This window comes from Bos taurus, chromosome 26 (genome assembly GCF_002263795.3).
Source record: "Bos taurus isolate L1 Dominette 01449 registration number 42190680 breed Hereford chromosome 26, ARS-UCD2.0, whole genome shotgun sequence".
NCBI classification, from domain to species: Eukaryota; Metazoa; Chordata; class Mammalia; order Artiodactyla; family Bovidae; genus Bos; species Bos taurus.
Genome location: NC_037353.1, coordinates 23,692,577 through 23,717,405, shown reverse-complemented (window position 1 = coordinate 23,717,405; position 24,829 = coordinate 23,692,577). Strand labels below are relative to the sequence as shown.

Genomic DNA, 24,829 nt, shown 5'->3' with positions numbered 1-24,829 from the left:
ATCAACACTTATCCTCAGAAAAGTGAAAATTTAAAAAGTCCAGAATAGTTAACACCTAAAAGATTCAACAGTATCTAGTGGTGGCCAGGTGGACGTGAGGCAACTGGAACCCTCGTTAGCAGGGGCAGGCGTGTGGAAACTCCTCAGCACTCTGGGAAACTGGCAAGAGCTATTAACACGGGCCCCAGCGTTCCGCTCTTACATGTAGACCTGACAGAAGTGTCTTCACCAAGGGACATGTGCAGTGTTACTGCCACACAATTCACAGTTGCCTCCAACGTGAAGCTACCCGTGTCCACCAGCACCGAAAAGAACAAACGCACTGGTGTATATTCACACTGTGGAACACTATACGGCCATGAGAAGGAAGACTGTAAGCTCACACAGCAGTACAGATGAAGATGACCAGGACAACCCTGGGTGGGAGAAGCCAGATTCAGTGTAATAATTCCACTGACCTGAAGTTCAAAAAGAGGCAAAACTTATTAAGGCTCAGAAGTCAAGACAGTGGTTACTGTGGGGAGACAGTAACTAAAAGGGAGGGTGGGGTGTCGGGGGGTGGTTTCCTCTGAGGGTTGGTGATGCCCTTTCTGTCTCCTGATTTGGGAGCTGGTCTACACAGGAGAGCTGAGTTTGTGAAAACTTCAGAGGTATATATGTACGAGGTGAGCAGTGTTTTTTGTATGCAACTTCAATAAAAAGTTCATAAAGTAAAGAAACAAGCCTTGTGTTTAGCCAGCAGGTACAGAGATAAGAGTGACAGTACAGGGCGTTATTTCCTGACACCTAGCCCTGCCCTGAGGCTGACCAGGACACTCACCTGGGGAGGCTGTGAGGGCCATCACACCATAGTATGAAAAAGCACTGGCTTCAAACTTCATACCTTCTTTTCCAGCTTCTACTTCCACTTTCCCCTGTGAAAAGGAAAAAGGGAGCATTTTCAGCCTACTTATATGAACCTCTTTGTAAATTCTATGCAAGATTTAGTCCTTCCTCAGATTTTGGTCTGAATTCCTTTCCCAACAATACCAAGCAAGTAAAAAGCCTCAGGTAGCCCTTTCCCACTTAGACAGAGGAGAGGGTTAATCCACGAGAAACTGGATTTAGCTGGAGGTGAACTGGGGATGGTAGTGTGATGTTTAATTTCCATGAGTTCACTTAGTAGTCCCCAGCACCCCTGTTCATGGATTCAAGAGCCCTCCCAGGAACAGAAGGATAGGGCTCTTGCCCCATCCACGGGGCAACACTGAGAAAGCGCTCTGTGACCGTCATCCAGGCAGTCCCATGGGAGCCTGAGTCGGAGCAGAGTCAGGGTCAAGGGCCAACATGGTTTGTGACCATGAAACAAGGAGGACTAAACCAGTTCCTGAGGGCAGAACTTACTCTTCTCTCCCTATCATAGTCGTGACCAATTGAGCAAACAGCCCGCAGGCCAATCCCTGGTCATCCAGACACCCAAGAGGCGCCGCGACACTGCGGTGCTCCTCTCGTCTTGGAAAAGCACCTAAGAAATGTCTTTCCATTAGGACAAGACCTCTTCTAAGGTTCTTCCTTCTTTCCTTCCTCTAACTTGATCACAACTTCTTCACTCTCACCATTTCTTCTGGGACAGGCTGTGCTTTACTTATTCCCCCAGCCTTAGGGTTCACCATAATCTTTTCATGGTAGGTGATATCAACATGCATTTTTCTGGGCTACCGGAAAACCCTCAGAAGCAAGTTGTATTCTAGATTTCTAAGCCAAGGATCAGGAAAGTCCTTGCTCATCTTACCTGTAATTCTTGCCTCTCTGGTAAGAGTGTACCTTCATGGTATATCCTTTACCATGCATAAACAAAGCTTAAGCTACCATTTATTGAAGAGGAACTGTGCCAACAATCATACTGCTTTATTAATTCACTTAATGCTCACAATTCTATGAAGCAGACACAATCATCACCCTCATATAAATCAGGAGAACGGGGCTCAGAAAGATGAAGTGACCAAGAACAAGCTCTTAATCAGTATGCTACACTGTCACCCACGAATCCAAACTCTCACCACTGTGATCACTCCCTTTTATTCTACACTAAATTCCCATTTATGGAAATCTTTTCTCGAATCCCTTCCTCAGAAAGCCATCTGTTGTCTCTCTTTTAGGTTTTCCTTCACTCGATGGAAAATACTAGTTTTATCAATCTCCAACCAATTCTCTTGCTATTATACAAAATCAACCTGCAAACCAAAAGGTGCTAAAACCCTGACCACACAGGGTCCTATAGGAGAGGCTGTGCAGCCTTGTGAGAAGACAGCCTTTGTGCTCCAAGAGCACACAGTTCAGGTAAGGGGAGAGCACATGAAACGCCATGATACAAGGCAGTGAACAAAAATTCCACATGAGGAAAAAGACAAGAACACAAGGACTTCAGGGAGAGAAAAAAATTACTTTCTGTTCTTGTATAAAGACAAATTTTACACAGGAAGGAAAATCTAAGGAGTAGGATTTGAGCCAAGAGAAGGGAACAGTGTCAAGGAAGGTCAGAGGTGGGCAACAGCAGGCTCAGTGGGTTTACCAGGGAAGAAGGGGAGAGGGGTTTGAAGAGAGTTTGGTGAGCAGGTTGGACTGTGGAGCTCCTTGAAGGATGGGCCAGCTCAGTAAGGTTCTTGAGAAGGTTTCAGGAAGATCAAGTCTAGATATACACAAAGGCAGTAACCACAGGACTGGAAAAAGATCGCCATGAGAGGAGCCATGGATAAAGAATGAATATAATTTAGTGAAACCGTAAGGGAGAAAAGCATAAGGAGAGAAAGGAGGGGTGTCGAAAATTCCAAGAAAAGTTTGCTTTTAGTGACTTGAAGAACGGGGACTCCATGCGTGGAGGTGGAAACACTAGGAAGGGCGGTGATGGGAGCTGGGAAAAGAGGACGAACGCCCTTCAAGAAAACAAGACCTTTCGAAGAGCCCATCAAAAAGGCTGAAATGGAAGAACAAAGGTCAGGGAAAAGGTCAGCATTGGAGATGGGGATGTGAGAGAGAAGAGAAAAGTGGGTGGGAAGAGAAAAGTGGGTGGAAACAGAAAAGAAGCAACTGCAGACTGTGACTGAGAGCTGGAGGAAAAACAAACAGAAGTAGAACCAGACGACCGCATCACCGCAGAGGAGCGGAAGAACCTCAGAGTGAAGGGACAGACGACCACATCACCGCCGAGAGGACGAGGGAAAGAACCTCAGAGAAAAGGGAGGGACGACTGCATCACCGCAGAGAGGAGGAGGGGAAGAACCTCAGAGTGAAGGGACGGACGACCGCGTCACCGCAGAGAGGAGGAGCGGAAGGACCTCAGAGTGAAGGGACGGTCACCTCACCGAGGAAGGCACTGTGGCCTGAGGGGTCTTTTCCCGAAGAAATCAGACAATGGATGGAAAGGGAGGGCAGGCGGGACAAAGCACAGGAGGCAGGGCCACAGAGGGGAGATGGCAGCAGGGTGAGGAGGGTGCTGTGGGGTTAATGAGGGCTATTCTGTCGTTTTTGTTGTTTAGTTGCTAAGTTATGTCTGACTCTAACACTCTTGCCTGGAAAATCCCATGGACGGAGAAGCCTAGTAGGCTGCAGTCCATGGGGTCGCTAAGAGTCGGACACGACTGAGCGACTTCACTTTCACTTTTCACTTTCATGCATTGGAGAAGGAAATGGCAACCCACTCCAGTGTTCTTGCCTGGAGAATCCCAGGGACGGCGGGGCCTGGTGGGCTGCCATCTATGGGGTCGCACAGAGTCGGACACGACTGAAGCGACTTAGCAGCAGCAGCAACACCATGGACTGCAGCCCGCCAGGCTCCTCTGTCCATGGGATTTCCAGGGCAAGGATACTGGAGTGGGTTGTTGCCATTTCCAGGCAGAAAGGGAAGACAGTTAGAGGAGGGAGAAGAGGTGGGAACTTAGGGAGCAAAAGCCAAAAGCTGGCGGGAAAGAATAGGAGGCAGGTCCCTAAGAGAGGTACGGAAGGACAATATTCAGAAATGGTAAGCAAGAGAAATGGAAGTGCCCGTTGGTGGATACCTTCAGTTATATGTCCATTTCGTCATGGACTAATCCTTGATTTTGTATCAGGGAGCTAGGATGCACATAGATGCTATTTGAAAATGTCTGCCTTGGTGATTGTAAACTCAAAAGTGGCTGCAAGACCATCTCCTAACCTGCATTTCTATGCAGAAAATCAGGAGGCAGGATCAAATGCTGTAAAGACTCTTAATGACGTCCATCTGTATGAACCACCCGTTGATCTGGATCTTTTAATTTTTTTTTTTTTTAAAAGAACAAGTGACAGGGCCTTCCGTGTTCTGTGTCCCTGCAAATGGGTATCAGCTCTGGAAACTCTGGGCATTCTGGCCTCTCGAAAGACTCCCCACAAGCTGTCAGTTAGACCAGGACGGCTGCTCAAAAATTCTCAGCCCCCTCAGGTGATCTCTCCCTGCTCCCTAAGACTGGCTGGCAGGCAGAGGAAGATCAGCTACCTTCCTTGTGGAGTCTACCGAGTCTAGATCCATCAGATTAAAGGCAGGTATACTAGGTCAGTGGTTCCCAGCTTGGATCCCAAGAACTAGGAAAATCCATCTTCCTCCTCAGGAACAAAGAGAGGGTTGCCACATTTTTATTTCATAAGAGATTTTTTTTTAAACACACAGCTATCTGTGTGAGACCATGATTTCACAGAAGCCCAGATATTTTAATCCCCAATATAGAAAATACATAATTTCAGAATGTGTGCTTAGTCGCTCCGTCGTGTCGGACTCTGTGACCCCATGGACGGTAGCCCACTAGGCTCTTCTATTCATGGGGATTGCCAGGCAAGAATACTGGAATGGGTTGCCATGTCCTCCTCCAAGGGATCTTCCCAACCCAGGGATCGAACCCAGGTCTGAATTGCAGGCAGATTCTTTACCAGCTGAGCCACCAGGGAAACAAACTGAATACACATAGCTGCATGAAGAACTCATTGCCACTGTCCTTTATTCCCCTCATTTTGCCCCAAACTGGAGAAAACTTTGTCAAGTATCAAGCATTTAGGAACTGCTGCCCTAGGCTAATCTTGCTTCATTTATAAAACGTTAGTAGAGAAGACGAACCCTATGGTTCTTTCAGTTCTAACATTCTGTGATTCTACAACCCCCAAAACTACCCAGACCTCCTTCTCTAGAGTGAGGCTTTCCTGACCGGCAAGTTTTAAAAACATCCAGTGAACACATTTTTATTCATCTGTGTGTGTCAATGACTCAGAAAAGTGACCATTTTCAAGTAAACCTGCTGCTGCTGCTGCTAAGTCGCTTCAGTCGTGTCCGACTCTGTGCGACCCCCTAGAGGCAGCCCACCAGGCTCCCCCGTCCCTGGGATTCTCCAGGCAAGAACACTTGAGTGGGTTGCCATTTCCTTCTCCAATGCATGAAAGTGAAAAGTGAAAGTGAACTCACTCAGTTGTGTCCAACTCTAGTGACCCCATGGACTGCAGCCCACCCGGCTCCTCCATCCATGGGATTCTCTAGGCAAAAGTACTGGAGTGGGGTGCCATTAAGTACACAAAACAGCGCTGCCCTTTGAGGAAATAAGTATTTTGCTGGGCTCAAAACAATCAGGGAACTTCTCAGATAACGACTTTCTATATACGGAAGGGGCTATGTATCAATTTTACTTTTGAAACATTCATGGCTTTGCTCTAGCCTGTCACCAAAAAAAAACTGGGACAGGGCAGGACAGACTCCCAAAGGAAGAAGGGGCATCACATGGGTAAACTGACCAACAGGAAGAAGGCTTCACTGCCCCAAGCAAAGCTGCTGGCTCCTCGAGTACAGTGACTCCCACAGGATCCCACCTTTCCTTGGAAAAAGGTGTAACTCCTTTCAAAGTTTCTAAGCATCCACAAAGTGCTCAGTGATCACATGGACCTGGCCTCTAGGGAGAAGCCTCAGCTGTCCTCGCTGGCATGAACAAGGTCAAGCGATCAGTGGAGGCCATGGGCTCATGGCTGAAGACCCTCAGATCCCATATGCTGAGCAGCTACTTGGTCTCCTGCTCACTCTGGAATTGAGTTCTCTTTTTATTTCCTGTTTTTCAAATCATCATCACAAGTAGGCTTTGACACGTACAGGGAGATACCATTAAATGCCAGGTCACCAGCACTACCCAATAGGAAGAGGAACACCACCCATCCACTCTAAAGCAATATTTTTCAATCTGGAGTCCGCAGATGTTGTCCTGGGACTCAGCAAGTTCATAAATGCTTAAATTAAAAAAAATTTTTTTTTGATGGTCAAAAATTAATGTACACATATTTCAGGCTATCTCGTTGACCATCATCTAACCAAGTGCTACCACCAGATGTCAGTGCCAGCACTTGCCTTTACTGCTCAAATCTCTCTGTTAGGAAGCTGTTCTTACTACATAAATCATTGTGGCTAAGCCTTCTACTCATCCAAATGGGAGTTTGTTAAGACTCCACCCTAGATGTAATGAATCCTCAAGAGATTCCCAAGCACACTGAGGTGTGAGAAGCACTGAGCCAAAGAGAAAGCAGCGAGGAGGACTAAACATAGAAATAATCCGGTCACACCCAGCAGAGGCCAACTAACAGCACAACATACTGTACAAACATACAAAGTAGCTCAAGCTGAGCACAGGGCTGGAGGGTGCCTTCCTCGCCAGGTGCAGGGGAGCCGAGTGCGCTGGATGCAAGAGCAACAGTCTGGGCCCACTGGCACTTTCCTGTCAGCCGAACAACATCATTTACACATTCAAAGTGCTAATTACAAACTTGCTCTCTTTATTGTTCTATACAAGAGTTCTCCGCTCAAAGGGTTCAAAAGGAACTTATATTGGTTTCATATTGGGTTGGCCAAAGAGTTTTTTGAGGTTTTTCTGTAAGGTGTTATGGAAAAACTCAAATGAACTCTTTAGCCAACCCAATATTTATACATACTTTTTTAAAAAAAATAGGGTTGACGCTAGGTAGCTAATTTTTTTCATTAACGTGACTGTGTCATCAGTACATGAGTCAAGAGTGAGGAAATATTATCCACTGAGACACATAAGATCCTGCAACTCAAAACTCCATGAGAAGGTTTGATATTGAAGGCTTAAAATTCCTTTCCCAAATAGCAGGTGAAATGATGTTAAGTATTGTGTTTTTTGTTCACTGTTCATCATGGATTTTTACAGAGATTTTTTTTGGTGGGGGTAGAGGGTTTGTTTTCTAAAATCAAGAATGGATGTTTACCTCTGTCAGTTGCCTTTTTGATAACTATCGATAGTATAAGGATTTTTTCTTTTACTGCTTTCTTAATTAACATGGCATATTTTAGTTTTGTTGTCCTTTTATTAAACTGGCCCTAAATTTCTAAAATAATCCTAATTCAGTCACAGTGAATAACTCTTTGGGTCTACTGTTGGTTTCTAACTGCTATCTTTTTATTTAGGACTTCTCCATCAATGTGGATAAGTGAGACTGGGCCACAGTAGTATTTACTCAGACTTAATTAGATAAGGCCATGTTGTCCTAAAGAATGCATATGACAGTCAATCATTTTTTTTTCTATGTGTGTAATATAGAAATTGAATTCTTTAAAGTCTCAACTTTTCCCCCAAGTGATTCTTTTGATTCTAGCTGCTTTTCAGGGGGGCAAGAGAGAACTTCTAGTTTTGCTTTTTCTCTTATCACATTAATTATGGTATGAGAATACTAAGTTTGTTCATCTTTTAAAAGACCCAATCTTGATTTTGTATATATGTAGAGTTTTTTCACTTTAAAAGTTATTTTCATGACAATCTATTATTTAATTTGTTCTTTTGAGTTTGTTGCTTTGCTCTTTTTCTATTACAGAAAATTATAGGTATCTTTTTTCTTATGCAAATACTTATAGAAATAAAAGTTTAAAATTTGCCATATTATGTATACAGTATTTATATTATTTAATAGTCTTATGGTATTTTATGATAATCTATATATTTTCTCCCTAATTCAGTTGCTACTTAGGGTTTTTAGTTTGCCATTAATTCACAATTTTTAACATATTTAAACAGGTAGTACATACACATGGAAATTCAAAAAGAGCAGTAAGTTTCCCTTCCACCCTATTCCTAGTTCTCCAAACCTCCTCCTCAGAGGCAATGATTATTATGTGTGTGTAAAGGAAGAACGTAGGTTCCTTTAACACAAATGAGAACATCTTATACTGTCTGTTATATACACATCTTTGTAAGAGAACTGACCACAATTTTAAAATAGCTCTGTACTTTTCAATTACGCATTTTTATGTTTAATTTTATTTCATTATGATCTGTGCAGATTGTTTTTATGAAATTTCTTTCTGAATTTACTAGACATTACATGTGACAGCAAATGACCAATTTTTATGAAGTCATATAAAATGTTTTTAAAAGTGTACTTCCCTAGCTTTATATTTAATTTTCTTCAACCTGGTTAATTTTGTTTTATTATGTACACAATTTAAAACTAATATTTTTCCTTCTGTTTTTATGATGGTAGAAAAAAATTTTCCATCAAAATTATGTTCCTATCCATTTCCATTATTTTATTAAGTTATTTAAGGTATGTAGAGCCAATAAAGTTTTCTTTCACTATCTACTGTGTTTTTATCAAAATACATTTTATTTAAAAAACTATTTTCTCAGATAAAACTTGAAAGTGCCTTTTTATTCATCTGTAGTGGGATGTATGTGCCCCATAACCTATAGGATATTCTTTTAATTAAGCTTACTTGAGTGGTTTGCCCTTTGAATAAATTTATTTCATCTAGGGTTTAAACTCAAAATGATGTTTCTATTTATAATTATATTCCAGACATCAATCATTTGATAAGAGTTTTCAAGTATCTTCAGAAGAGGGCAGCTCGCTAGCCCTGGGACAGGAAGGGAAGGCAGCTACTGCTGCTTTCTACTAATTTAATGCTCTTAAAATACAGTGGAACATATTCAATAATCTGGCATGAATTTCCAATGATGGATTAGTGATATTTTAGCTTGGACTATACTCTGTATGGGGCTTCCCAGGTGGCTCAGTGGTAAAGAATCTGCCTGCCAAGGCAGGAGACACAGGTTTGATCCCTGGGTCTGAAAGAATCCCCAGAGGAGGAAATGGCAACCCACTCCAGGATTCTTGCCTGGGAAATCCCACAGACAGAGGAGTGTGGAGGGCTACAGTCCATGGGGTCACAAACAGTCAGACATGACTGAGCGACTAGGCATATGTTAGACTGACAGGGTATTAGATTTCATTTTGTCATACTCTGCGTACCTCAAGTAACTGGCTGGCTCACAAGAACATGACTTTCACCAAACTCTATAATTTGAACACCTCCATAAATCCTGTACATCTTTATAAAACCCTCATGACATCATCAGTTCCAAGAACTTGTCACATTTACAAAAATATTTAACATGACACAGGTATTCAAATATAGTTACATAGACCTAAAAGTCTTCTGAAAAATATCTTTAAATATTTACTTATAAAAGAACAAAGATTATGAAGTCCCTCTTCCATAAAATCTACTTTTAGATCTATCAGCCAGGAAATGGCTTTCTTACATACCAATAGAGCATTAATGAATCTGAATTCATAAATGCTAACTATATAAAAATCAACAATTGAAAGCCATAGAGTTTCTACTATTACTGAAATTCACAATGTCAACCCTCAGAGTTCTCCGAAATAAACTGTCTTTAATGTCATTTAGCTTCCCTAGGTTTAAGGAATATTCATATCGACCTTTTATGAGAAACATGAATGCTTTTCCTTCACTGTGGTAAATAAAGTTAATTCTCAATAGCCCCCTCAGAGTTTCAAGCTCATCTATCCCCAGAGAAACAAAAAACACAGCTCAGGACTGAATGAGACTAAGTTTAGTAGAAGCATCAGGGTACTGACTTAGAAAACCTGCAAACAGAAGTTTCCAAGGGAACACCCTATGAAAGCAGCATATACCCAGTTAATCCAGACTTTTCTACAGCTCCTGACTTCTGCATCCAGAATTCACTGTACAGGCCAAACATAGGGCATGAACACAACACTTCCCAGAGTCTCCAACATCTAGACATTTGATAAACGTTACTTTCAAATAAAAGAACTTTAGTTCATTTAGATAACTAGGACTTGCTAGATGCAAACTGTAGATGGCCCTCTGCTGCTGCTAAGTCGCTTCAGTCGTGTCCGACTCTGTGCGACCCCATAGACGGCAGCCCACCAGGCTCCCCCGTCCCTGGGAGTCTCCAGGCAAGAATACTGGAGTGGGGTGCCATTGCCTTCTCCTATAGATGGGCCTACCAAGTGCTAATTATACTCTTACAAAGATCCTTCCAATTCTTATTAGGAAGTAACCAAGAAACAGGAGAATGCTAAAAGCGCTAGTATTCTCGTACTGAAATACACTCCGAATTCCCATAAAAGTAATTGTTCACTAAATAGGTATAAGAAATCAATAAAACGAGCACACTGTTCTTTGTACTATGCATGTTGGTCTCCATGCCAAGAACTGTGCTCTACCAGGTGAAACTGTGAGATAACAAGGGCCTCCTGTCAACTCAAGCACAGAAGCCCCTCTAAGAGGACTCAGAATGGAGGGACCTTCTCACCTTATATAGTGGATTATTTTATAGTAAAGAAGGAGGTAAGTAACCACTGCCGTGAGAGGCTGTGATTACCCATCAGTTGCTCATTAAAACAGAATCTGGTTAGTAACCAGGAATAAAAGCAATACATTCGGGTTTTTCCATAACACCTTATGGGAAAACCCAAACGAACTTTTGGGCCAACCCAATAAATGGATTATTCTGACAACATTAAGAGAAGAGATAATAAGTAATCTCTAAGAAGCTGTGTAAGGCCAAGTCTTAATGAGGGATGGAAGAAAGAAAAGACAATGAGAAGAAGACCCAAGGAACTCACAACACTAACATTTCAAATGTCCAGCCAAGATTTAGACACACACAGTTAATTCCCCAAACTCTTCCAAAAAACAAACAAACACCTGAATTCACCCTTCTTCAAAGGAATGCCTCGATGCCTCAGCAATCACCAAGTGCCTATCAGTACTGGAAATTAAAGTAACTAACGACACTGCTTTTGCAGATATGAAAACAGGGAGATGAAATTCTCCCACATATAAGGCCACCCCAGAAGTTAAGTGTGCAATCCTTGACACCCATTCACCTACACCAAGTCTCCTCAGAGCTGGAAGGGTGGGTACTCAATGAGATCAAACAACTATTGATTAATACTTCTGACCTGCAAAATGAGAACGAAGTAGTCTACAGGTTTGTTTCGCTGGTAGAGGTAGTATTCTGGAGCTTTCTTGTTCTTCTCATCATACTTCAGTTCCTGGATGACATTGGGGTGCTTTAGCAGCCTTAGAAGGATCTTCTCTGACATCTGGGATGGGCTAAATGCTTCTACTTCTATAGATATAAACACAACTCGATATTACACTTCAAATGGATGGAAAAAATGATGCTAGTGATTAAAGTGTTTAAAGAATACTTGGAATCGAAGCAATACAGCATGGATTAATGAGACTTCCGTTTCGTGATCCACTGGGGGCAGATAACCTGGGAGAAATTAGAAAATGCTGAATTCTCATGTTTGTTGCTTTAGAATTTTTCTTTTTCAACCTGTCATTGGTATCAGGTATCATAAAAAAAAAAAAAATACCCTCATTTTCTGACTGACACAAAGGAAAATCAACCAGAAGCAGGCTCCATGACTGCCAGGACACCCTGCAACAGGCCACAAAAGACTGACTGTCCAACAACAGCCAAAGGAAGAAGCAGAGGTCAGGAAGCGTCTAAGCGTGGGTTAGTACCAGGTGCTCAGACGCAGTGCTCACATCTCATTCTCCCATCGACTACCCTGAGAAAGTCTGGAAACAGAGGAAGGTAGAGATTCAGAATAAAAGCAAGGCACGTGCACACAACAACATGCACTCCAGCTTGCTATTAAAAAAAGTAATGTTGATCTGAATTGATAAAGATAGTGATTTCATTTAAAATAACAAAACCCCAAGTTACTGACTTAAGGGTGCTATACTGAAAGTGAACTTTATGGTATCTCTGAGGCAGAATAAGATAACATCTAAATTGTGGTTCTTAAATGATGAAGAACAATATTATCAGAAATAAAAAAAATAAGTTAAAGATATTGTTCATATGTCTTAAAAGGTTTTTAATTATGTTATATGTGAGACCTATAGATTCTGCATTAGTTCAGTGACTTTTTTGTAATAACAAAATAAGATAGTACATCACAGAAGTTTTGGAAAATACAGAAAAAGAGAAAGAAGAAAATAAACCTATAAACCAACCACTCATAACCATTCTGAGCAATTGGTGAATATTTCTTTCCCATACCTCACCTAGGCATGAGTACCATGTACATACGTGTGTGTGTACACTAAAAAATACAAGGATAATCTTGTGTACACATGGTTTTATACTGTTTCTTCTTACTTTACACTAAGTATTTTCACATGTGATAAGTATTATATGATGAGCCTTTCGAGGTATCTGAAAAAATGATCTTAAAGAGTGTATAACATTCCATCACGTGGTTGCTGTTAGCCTTCTTTTCAAAATATCTCAAGTACACTGCATTCAGTTGAAAGGCACTGGCTGCCCATCTTGGACACAGACGTCTTCTATAGGCCACTGGGCACTCTCAGATTCTCTCACACTTCCCCCTGGCCAACAGAGCTCACCCTTCGCCTAGAGAGCCATCTGGGGATGTGAGCAGGGTCAGTCAGTCTCTCAAATCCGTTCGACCTTGACCTCCCTGGAGCAGTCACTGCCGGCTGGGTCGGTGGTTTTAATAATGTGAACACTTGCCTCCTGGAATGGGCCTGAGTTAACAATCTGCTTTGAAGAGGCCATCAGGAAATCTATGTCAGAGTTCTGAGGATTTCTGATTTCATTACAACCAGAAAGGGTAAAGATTTAATTTTGAGAATTTATTGTTCTTCACTGCAAATCATAGCACCTGTGCCACCACTGATGTCCAACTGTTCTTCCGAGGCAAGCTGAAGAGAGAGCTACTCAATGCCTGACACACCGAGATGGGGTCTGGTATGCACTGTCCGCCTGCTCCGCCAGCTGGCTCTCCCCTGGACTGAGCTGAAGCGGATGGCCTGGCCTACCGTTCACATGCAGTGTGGCACTAACATTCATCCTTACCTTTCAGACCAATTTTAAGTTACTGGTCCACCCCTGGTAAATGTCTCAGAGGGTTCATGCCGACACTGAACATAGGAGAGGAGAGAATTTAAAAAGAAAAAAACAAAACAAAACAAACAAAACAAAAAAAACAAAACACAAAAGTGGCATTACTTATCACCCCAGGTCCCAGGCTCCACCCCCAGCCCACCCCAGTCAGCGTGGGCGAGAAACTTGCTCCAGGGTTGGCAGAGATTTCAAACTGTGATAAGCGCACTTGCCTGTTGCTAGGAAACGGTGCATGGCCAAGAGAAGCTGTGGTGATATTTTAACCTTCATCTCGCTGTCTGTTTGCTTAAAGGCAGAAAAATCTTGCTTTCTTTCTCGATGGGCCACTTTCTTTTTCGTTCTGTTATCAGCTGAGGGAGGAACGAGAAAAGGAAAAAGTAAGGAAACACATTCCATTAGATCAGGGCTCTTTTTGAACAAAAAATGACACGATATATTGGAAAGGCTAAGCTCGCTCTCCAGATGGTGGGCACGCTACATACAAACAGCACGTGGAGAGGGGAGGGACACTCATCGGACCAGTGCAGCACAGGCGTGGCTATGACACAATCCAGAGTACGAAATCACAGGTAACATGATTAGGGATGACCGTGGACATACGCTGGGAAGATCTACAGGGCCCTTCTAAGTATTATTAATGGGCAGCTGTGGACAAAAATCCTCCCCTCGTAGAGCCTTTACACAACCACGCAGCGACAGGACATGAGCCCAGGGCGCACACAGGCTCCTGTTACTCAGGCTGCCACACAGCAGGAAGAACAATCACACTACAGAAGACACAGAGAAGCATGTCCCTGCCAGCCTCTGCTGAAAGAGCACACACACACACACACACACAAAACCTCGAGAAATGAACAAGAACACTTTCACAGAACAGTGATTATTTGTGATTGATTTTAATAATATTATCTGTTGATCTTAGTAATAATACCCCAGACCATGAGACCCTCAAGGTCAAGCAAATACGAAGGAGTGATTCAGAACAGAGGTCAGCACATTTCCTCTGCAAAGGGCTGGACAGTAAATACTTCAGGCTTGCGGGCCATGTACACTCTGTTGCAACTACAACTCTGCTGTTGAGCAAAAAGAAGCCATGTGAAAATGAATTAGCAGGGCTGTGCTGCAGTAAAACTGTATTCTGGATAGGACATTTTATTTATTTATTTTTTTTCCTTCATGTAGACCATGTACTTTATTAACTTAGGTCTAAAGAAAAAGTCCATTGCTTTCACTTACATTAAGATACATACACAGGCATACACATAAACACAACAGAGAGAGCAAGGTCTTTGCATTTTAGAAGCATTTATTGTCCCTCTTAATTCCGTATCATTTTTACGTGTCACAAAATAATATTCTTTTGACTTTTTAACAACTGAAAAAATGTTAAAAAAATTTTTTTTAGCTTGTAAGTGTAGTTTGCCAATCCTTGATCTTGAACGTGTCAAATGCAAAACTTCTGAGTATTTTTCTGGACAAAGTAATGATCAAGAAAAAACTAGGTTAGAGACAATTTGCTTGCTTTTCCTAATTGCTTGCTTTCCGCCCTCAAGAATCATGAGTCTTTACATTACCATTTCATGCCTAAGGCAAAACACTGACGACTAATCAGGCTTGTCCTGGGGAGAAGGCAATCACAACCTGGAATTTTCCTCTGTCCCAAATTCTCTTTAAAGTCAGGCAGCAAAAATCAAGGCAAGCATTCTGAATCATTTTCTAATGTCAAAGGCCGTCATCATCCCTGAACTGAATCAAGACTATCTTTGAAACACAGTTCAGTATCTCATCTCAGGAAGCCATGTATGAAATCAGTCTCATCAAGGTTTAAAAGAAGTGAGCTGAAGTGTAAACATAAAGGCGCATAAATGTCTAGATTATCTTTCTTACACTGAGGATTACCCCTGGGGAAACATATAAATATGCAGAGACACACTTGGTATTAAACAGTCTCTGTGAGGAAGGATGAAAAGAATGTAAACACACAATTAACAATATTCTCTATTATGAAAGCTCTGATTATTTTCCAAGAGTCAAAAGGATAAAACACATAGGGACCGGGGTTGTTTAAAGAACACTATACAGATGTGAGGGAAAAAAATAAGATCCATTTGGGAAGCAGGTCAAGAAATAAATATTAATTTTTTTTTTTTTTAAGGGTGGACGGAAGACTTCAGTTTTAAAATGAGGGACATTCCCTTTCCAATAGGCCTGAATAAAATGACTCTGCTTTGAGCAAGGCTGGTTTTGTCCTTGGTGCTCCAGGCCACCTGAACGGTCCCTTTTCCCCTCCAATTCAAGCTTGAAAAGCTCAACAGGATACAAAGAGCCCAAATTCTCCTTCTCTATACCACCTTTGACAGCCCCTAACATCTCAGGCCTCAGGCCATCTTTGGCATTAAGAAACTCTTTAAAGAGTATTACTTTGCTAAGAGTGAGGCTGAGGAAATCCAACAGTTGTGGATTTAATAGGACAGAATGCAGGTTCATTGCCCAGCCCAGGATCCGGCCTATGTGTGTGTGCTAAGTCACTTCAGTCGTGTTTGGCTCTGCGTGACCCTAAGGACTGCAGTGCACCAGTCCATGGGATTCCCCAGGCAAGAGAATCCTGGGGTGGGTTGCCATGCCCTCCTCCAGGGGATCTTCCCAATCCAGGGATCGAACCTGTGTCTCTTAAAACATCTCCTACACTGGCAGGTGGGTTCTTTACCACTAGCACCACCTGGGAAGCCCCAGGACCAACCCTACTCCTGGGCAAACAGCTGTGGATACCCACCGTCCCCAATCCAAGCCCACCTCCCAAAAGGCAGAGAAACAGAACGAGAAAGACACGCTTTGACTGTGTACCCTAACCTGTCCTGCTCTTGCTATATACTCCGCAGTGACAACACTACCCAGCAAAACTACGCCTGCAAACTTCACCTCTATCCCGACCCATGGGTACTAGAACGAGGAAATTTCAACAGTTCCTATCCACAAACCCTTTTCAGTTTTTAAGCATTTGAATTATGACTTTAAGTAGAGGCAGAAACTTAACTGAAACAATTTGCCTAACTGTGTAAAATGAAAGCCAAGGATGGAGTTCTCTGTTCAGGGCAAATAATGCCCAGCTCAGAAGCAGTTGGCTTTTCAAAAATAAAAAACCATGGCCAGTTGATATTACAGGACCTGCACTCTTCTTCCTCTGCGGTGGAAAGACTGGTGTATACTTGTAGGTGGTACCCAGCCTACACACACTGTGTGTTATTAGAAATAGACAGACAACAGCTGGAGAGATGTCAGATGACTCACAAACAACATGGCAAATAAAAGCAAAGGTTTTGCAAAGTTATACTCAGGCGACGGTACTCACTGTATAAATCTGTTTCATCTAGAATCTCAGATTTGATGATTTCTTCAATCACATCCTCTAATGTGACAATTCCCAGAACTTCATAAAATGGATCCCCCTCTCCCTCATTGTTTACTCGCTGCACAATAGCCAGGTGAGATTTACCTTTAAAGGAAAGAAAGCAAAGAGGTAATTTTCAGAGGTGATTTTCTCAATTTCCTGAATGAAATCTTATAAAGGATTATGTTAAAAACAGCAGCAAACACAGATACCAGATTATCAAAGTCTACCTTTCAGCATTTAAAAATGGTTTAGAAATGTTTGTCCACAAACAAATGGCAAAGCTTCATGGGCCATCAAAAGTAAGACCAGTTAAGCCAAAACAGCATCATCATCTACACCCCGGGCACCACCATGGCGCCATGTGCTTCTTAATGGAGCTGGTCTTGGTTATGTCAGCTGTTCCTTTGTGACCACTTAGCAACTGCTGCTTTACCTGAGGACAGCAGCTCTCAAGGTATGGTGTGTGGACCCCTAGGGGCACCCAGGACCATTTTAGGAAAGTCAGAAAGGCCAAATCCTTTTCATTTAGATTACTAAAATGTTCCTGGAGTTTTCTACTGTGTTGGTATTTGCACCAATGGTATAAAAGTGCCTCAGCACAAGTCAAGGCAGCGGTAGTAGTAGGTCACTACTAGTGGTCACTGTCTTCTCCAACACACACACACACACAGTAAAATGGGGAAAATCTGTTCAAGTATCCTTTAAATTAGGAGTTTGGGATTAAAACATACAAATTACTATGGATAAAATCTATAGCCATCATGGACCTACTGTATAGGACTTCATAAAATGTTCCCTATAGTACAGGGAACTATACTCAATATCTTGTGAGAACCTACAATGGAAGAGAATTTTTAAAAGTATATAAAACTGAATCACTTTGCTATACACCTGGAATTAACAGAACACTGTAAATCAACTGTATTTCAATTAAAAATTGTAAAAATAATTCTTTTCCATAGGGAAAAAAATATCCTTGATGACACAGTAGAAGTAATCAGCTTAATTAAATCTTGATTCCTGGGACTTGTCTTTCAATATTGTACATGACAAATTGAAAAGTACCATAAAACATTTCTCTTGCATTCTGAAGTATGATAGTTGTTTTGAGGAAAAGGACTCATGCAAACTGAGTTGCAAGTTGGATCAATTTTTTCACCAAACATTTTAAAGAATAACTACCAAGCTATGGTTATTTAGACTTGGATATTTGGCAGACATTTTCTTGAAAATGAACACGATGAGCCTATTACATTCAGGAAAACAACAGCAGTGTTCATTGCCAAACAGAACATCTGAGCTTTCAAGGGAAAATTAGGATTTCTGGAAACTTGGATCCACCACCGTGAAACTTGAGAGCTTCTCAGTGAAGACTTACCTGATGGAGACAGGTGGCGCTATTAACAAATGTGATTTGTAAAGTACTGAACAATAAAATGTGTCAACAGTTCAAAGATCTGCCTAACTCTGTGAACCAGTATTCTCCAAATGACCATGGCCATGATGTTACCAAATCATGCATGGGTAAACGAGTTATTCAAAATGCAATGCATAACAGTGGATTTTTAAAAACCTTTTATTTTGCAGTAATTTTAGATTTACAGAAAAGTGACAGAGTTCTTGTATACCCTTTACTCAACTTCCCCCTTCCACTATTAACACCTTACTTTACCATGATATATTCATCAAAACTAGAAGTTGACACTGATATGGTAACAGTAAGGACATTCTAGATTTTATTTGGATTTCACCAGTTTTTCCATTAATGTCCTCTTTCTGTTCAAGTATCCAATCTTGAGGACCACACTGCACTTAGCTGTCGTGTCTTCCCAGTTTCCTCTGGTCTATGACGGTTTCCCAGTCTGCCCTTGTTTTTCACGAGCTTGACAATCAAGGAGTTCTGGTCAGGTACTCTGCAGAATATCTTCTGATTTGGACATACTTTTCCGATGTGAGTTTTTTCGTTACAGGACATCAGGGCTCACATCATCACAGGCGACGTCCACGGTCACTGTGTGGCCAGGGCAGTGATCCTCAGGCTTCTCCACCACAGAAGTTACCCATTTTCCCTTTGTCCTCATTCTACTCTTTGGAAGCAAGTCATTTGGTCTAGCCCCACCCCCAGGGAGGGCGAGTGGCAGGAATTAAGCTCTACTTGTTGGAGTCAGGGAATAGCTACACACATTACTCAGAATTCTTTTGTAAGGAAGATTCCAGACCAAAAGATCTTAATGGAACAGGGCACCACAAGTCCACTGGCATAGTTTCAGATGCTACACCGCAACTAACCTTAAAGAAGCGATCACTTGGGGGGGTTGGGGTTATTATCAAAGAACATCTAAATATTCATAAAGGTTATTAAAATACCCCTCCCTTTTCAAATACATATCTGTGTGAGGACAGAGTTTCTTCACACGCCTCAATAAAAACAGTGTATAGCACAGACTGAATGCAGAAGAGGATCTAGCTGCCCTCCATTTAGCTTGATAATAAACAATACACAGAAAGGCAACCACTACTCTCTTTACTATTCAAGTTTTGGAAAAAGTTATTTTTACTAAAAATGCTACGTTACCACTTAATGGATTCATGGCTGTCCCTTAAAAATAAGTAAATGTTTAAAATTCCTCAGGTTTAATTTCAAATATAGTAAACATCAAAAAGATATCCTATAAGAACACATGCTGTGAAACCGACCACTTCTGGATGCGAACTCTAGTATCACCGCTTTAGCTACCACCAGCTGTGTGATCAGGACCAAGGCCTATGTAACTTTTCTGAGCCTCAGTCTCCTCTTCTCTAAACCCAGGCTCATGATAACTGCTGCCATGCAGGATTATCGTTAGAATCAGGGATAATGTACCTAGCAAAGGCAGGAACTGGGATCAACTGGGCAATCAATAAATGGTAGCTTATATTAATTTATCAATATTCTTCCTCAATTCTAAGGCACTATCAACTATTACCAGCTTAGTCAGAAAGAAAAAGTCTACTACATTAAATGTGCACTGTGACAGAAACATAAATTACCATATGTAAAATAGATAGCCAGTGAAATTTGCTCTATGACGCAGAGAACTCAAATCAGGTGCTCTGTGACAACCTAGAGGGGTGGGAGGGGGGAGGGAGTTTAAGAGAGAGGGGACACGTGTATATCTATGGCTGATTCATGGTGAGGTATGGCAGAAACCAACACAATATTGTAAAGCAATTGTCCTCCAATTAAAAATTTGAAAATTAAAAAAGGATGCATCTCAATTTCAGAAAGATCTTTTAAAAATATTAAATTTATCTCATACACCAATCATTGGTTTTCCTAAACCAAGCCATGAGGGCAGCTGAAACGTATCCTTAAGCTAAGCCAAGGAGACATGATATCTGGAAACTTCATGATCATTTTAACATTATATTATTTTCTTTAATTGGAGCATAACTGTTTTACAATGTTAATTTCTGCTGCAGGACAACATGAATCAGCTATATGTATTCATATATCTTCCCCCTCTTGAGCCTCCCCCTACCCAATATAATTATATTTTTAAATGACAGGGTGAGGTTTTTTTTGGAGGCGGTGGGAGTGAGGGCACGTCATTTAAATAAACTTTACTTCAAACTGGGTGAGTTTGCTCAGACACAACCAGCCAAACTAAAAATTTCCTGAAGACCAGTTCTGATGAAGTTCCCAGCACCTACTTACTCAGAGGCTGGCTTTGGGTCTGTGGGTTCATCTGCCCTTTCTGCTCTGCCTCAGACCCCTTTGCAGGCAACGCTGTCTGGAGACTGAGAAGTTAAGATTGTTAAGACAACTAGGCATCCTAACAATCTGCATCCTTAGCGTGCTCACACTCAAAGAATGAAAATATTTTGAGCAAATGAGACTACAAGGGAAACTTATCAGCAACAGATATATAAACACCGCATCAGGTCAAGTCAATTCCAGTCTAGTCAGTTTGGTTAGGTCAGTTTCTCCCATCTGCTTTCCCAAGGACCCAAACATAAGCAGTTAAAAATTCTTGGTGAATGCTGTCTGTCGAAAGTTAAATTCTTTTGCTATTCCCAGCTTGTGATCATTTAAAAGGAATTTTCCAAAGCAAGGTCTAATATTAGACTCAAAATGAAGTTTCCATTCCACTGAGGCGCTATTCTCACCAAAGTAACTACCGCATAATCAGATTGTCTTGGAGCAATTCGTTTAAATGCAGATGGACATACTTGAAATACCAGCTCGACAGCACCAACAGATCTGACTGGAAAAGGCCTTACTCTAGAAATTATTCATGTAAGCTAGGCTTCTTAGATGGAAAATTAGGTTTTCTTCCTAGCTCAGTGTTCCCTTTCACACCCCCACCTCCAATGTTGAAACTTCTTCATCTGCCCCAGAGTCACATATTTTTAGCTTTGGAATTCCTGGTGAGAAGTCTTGTTTTCTAACCTTCTTCCCAGTAAGCAGTACCAAAAAAAAAAAAAAGATATCCCTCTTCTCTAATCATGCTTTTGGAAGACAGCAATATAAGGTACCTCTTCCCCTACTTAACCATTCACTGCAGGGAATTCAGCCTTTGGCCTCATCAATGGAACCATCAAAGGGAAAATATAAACTTATCAAAACAGAAATTTAAAGAACTGAGCTCAAATAACATCATTCTTAACCTGAGCGTTGGAGGGATTAAGCCAGGATTGAAAGCAGCAAAGCAATTTTGGGGAAACTAATAAAAGATATTTATAAACCAAAAACTAGAAAAGATTATGAACTGATGGATTCTTAACTTCCAAAGAGAAGAATAAAAACACAGCAATCAGCACAATATGCGATTACAGGCATGAAATAGCACTAAAGCTTTTTAATATAGCTAGATTATATAAACTTGATTAATTATATATAGAATAAAGCAGACATTGCTGGTACAATTAGGGCTTGGAGACAGCCCTTTGTGGCTAGCTATAAGGGGTCTTGCAGTATTCATGTCATTTCAAACTGTCCTGAAACTTATACCTACAGCCTCTCGACTAGTCTGGTCCTAGATGACTAATGGAATACTTAAGTCAGACCTAGGAGAATCTATGCAGGCCTCTCTTCAGAGTATAGGGCTCCATAAACACATTTCCAGTCAAATTCAGAATTGTTAAGTTCACTGTGAAATAATCACCTAGATTTTAACTGCTATGTGTTCAAAACAGGGCACTTACACAGATGAAATTATAATAACACGTCTTCACTGTGAGGTAGGCTAAGTAAAATCATCTATATGCAATAAAATTAGGATCAAATTTCTGCCTCCGCCTGCTTCCACTGCTCCCCAAATCAAAGTACTGCATCATCTCTCTGGAGAATCGGCTCAGAATTGTTGTCGGTTGCCACGCTCGAATCTTTTAACCTTACCACAATGCTAGGCTCAGATTCTGAATGACAGATACCATTTGTATTTTGATAGGGATAATTAACTAGGTAATGATTAGGCTGACAAAGGGTACCGTAACCGCCTGATGAAAATATGGACTCATTTGCTCTCATACAAGTTTGATGTCAATCAAGTGAAATGGAACAGTAGGCAGAGTATCTGAAACACCTAAGGAAGAAAGCCAAGTGAGCAGATGAAGTAGAATGGAATCAGGAAAAACTTGACACAGCTGAGCTAATAACAAGCGACAAGCAGTAGTCCAAACGACCGAACAATGTGAGCACAAAGCAGACAGGGTCTTAAAACGCCACTTGTTTTGAACAGCAGGAAGAAAACAAACAGAAGATTCAACGATGAGAAACTAAAGCCAAACATTTTACGTCTGCCATGGCTGCTGTGTCCCACAACTGTAGGAGTTGTGCAGCGTCATGCGTGCATGCTAAGTTGCTTCTGCTGCTGCTGCTAAGTCGCTTCAGTCGTGTCCGACTCTGTGCGACCCCATAGACGGCAGCCCACCAGGCTCCTCCGTCCCTGGGATTCTCCAGGCAAGAACACTGGAGTGGGTTGCCATTTCCTTCTCCAATGCATGAAAGTGAAAAGTGAAAGTGAAGTCGCTCAGTCGTGTCCGACTCTTAGCGACCCCATGGACTGCGGCCCACCAGGCTCCTCCATCCATGGGATTTTCCAGGCAAGAGTGCTGGAGTGGGGTGCCATAAGTTGCTTCAGTCATGTCCAACTCTGCGACCCCATGGACTGTACCCCACCTGGCTCCTCTGTCCATGGAATTCTCCCCTCAAGAATGCTGGAGTGGGCTGCCATGTCCTCCTCCATAGGATCTTCCTGACCCAGGGACCGAAACCCCATCTTCTGTGTCTCTTACACCACAGGTGGATTCTTTACCACTTGGCTACCAGGGAAGCCCATGCAGTGTTGTAGCCCCCCCACTAAACAAGGGCATTAGGGCAAAGGAGGCATTTGATATGCCTCTGTTTTTAAACATTTCCCAGTTTACCTAACATAAGAATTATAATAATTCAACAAGTAGGAATCAATAAAGTTCCTAAGAATGAAACCAGTGATAAAATAAAGAAATGCTCTGTAAGTTAGAAGTCAGGTCCCCCTTCACTCAAATAAAACAAGATGGAGGATAGAGTTGAAGGCCATACTTAAGATCTCCCAAGGAAACCAGTTTGCGTATAGGCCGTCAAGGAAGTCAATACACTTTAAGTAGCATTAGTTAGATTTAGTCTGATGTACAAAAATTGAACACACTGACCAATGATCTAACGTTTTTGAACATAATGTATAATCCATAAGGTACAATGCTATGTAAGTGTCATGAACTATAGTCACACACTCATTCATTCACTCAGTAAATATGTACTGATGTCTACTATATATGCCAGGCTTATACCTCAGGGCACAAAACAAAGCTCTGGCTTTCAAGGAACATTCTAGCAGGGGAGACAAACACTCAGGGAAACAGTATAAATGCACGTCAGACTGTATAAAATGTGCAGTGCAGAACAAAAAAGCAGAGGCCAAATTATTTAGCTTAGGCTGGCCAGGGAAGGGCCTCCCTAGTAAGGGGACAGTTGAACAATGCTGGAAGGCGTTAAGGAGCCAAATGAAGTAAGTAAGGGGTTGGGGAAGATGTTTCAGGTGGAGGGAACGACGGAGCCCTGGAGAGGAGAGGCCTGGCGTGCTTGAGGGAAAGCAAGCAGTGTGGCTGGAGCAGAGTAAGCAGGAGAGAAAAAAGCAAAGATGAGATGGGGGTTGGGGGGGAGGCCGGGGTAGTTGGGGATGGGGGTAGTGCAGATCACATCTCCATCACCAAGACCTTAGCTTTTACTGAAGTGTGTGTGTGTCTGTGTGTGCGCGCACGCCGTGTGTGCAGTTGCTCAGTCCTATCTGACTCTGCGACCCCATGGACTGTAGCCCACCAGGCTCTTCTGTCAATGGATTTTCCAGACCCAGGGATCGTGTGTATAAAATAGCTAACTAATGACAACCTACTGTATACCACAGGGAACTGTACTCAGTGCTCTGTGGTGACCTAAATGGGAAGGAAATTCAAAAAGTAGTTGGAATCAAGATTGCTGAGAGAAATATCAATAATCTCAGATATGCAGATGAAACCACCCTTATGGCAGAAAGCGAAGAAGAACTCAAGAGCCTCTTGATGACAATGAAAGAGGAGAGTGAAAAAGCTGGCCTAAAACTCAACATCCAAAAAACTAAGATCATGGCATCTGGTCCCATCACTTCATGGCAAATAGATGGGGTAACAACGGAAACTTTATTTTCAGACAGACTTTATTTTCTTTATTTTCAGTGATTTGGGGCTCCAAAATCACCACAGCCATGAAATTAAAAGACATTTGCTCCTTGGAAGAAAAGCTATGACCAATTTAGACAGCATATTAAAAAGCAGAGACATTACTTTGTCAACAGAAGTCCATATAGTCAAAGGTATGGTTTTTCCAGTAGTCATGTATGGATGTGAGAGTCGGACCCGAAAGAAAGCTGAGCACTGGAGAACTGACACTTCTGAACCGTGGTGTTGGAGAAAATTCTTGAGAGTCCCTTGGACTGCAAGGAGATCCAACCAGTCAATCCTAAAGGAAATTGGTCCTGAATATTCACTGGAAGGGCTGAAGCTGAAGCTCCAATACTCTGGCCACTTGATACAAAGAACTTTTACTCATTGGAAAAGACTCTGATGCTGGCAAAGACTGAAGGCAGGAGGAGGAGGAGACAGAAGATGAGACGGTTGGATGACATCA

At 41.9% G+C, this 24,829-nt stretch overlaps 1 protein-coding gene across 3 annotated transcripts in view; it reads right to left on the bottom strand.

The window, feature by feature from the left end:
* The window catches only part of CNNM2 (cyclin and CBS domain divalent metal cation transport mediator 2), a 184,630-nt gene that overhangs the window by 18,481 nt on the left and 141,320 nt on the right, over positions 1 to 24,829 (bottom strand). For 2 of the 3 annotated variants that reach the window (XM_005225471.5, NM_001191172.1), the window contains exons 2-5: positions 16,603 to 16,746; positions 13,466 to 13,603; positions 11,269 to 11,438; positions 821 to 914 (exon numbers count right to left, since the gene is read on the bottom strand). In XM_005225471.5, the coding sequence (XP_005225528.1) occupies positions 821 to 914; positions 11,269 to 11,438; positions 13,466 to 13,603; positions 16,603 to 16,746 (546 nt within the window). Of the gene's footprint in view, positions 1 to 820; positions 915 to 11,268; positions 11,439 to 13,465; positions 13,604 to 16,602; positions 16,747 to 24,829 lie in introns of those variants that run through there. The other variant, XR_003032723.2, reaches the window with a different exon arrangement.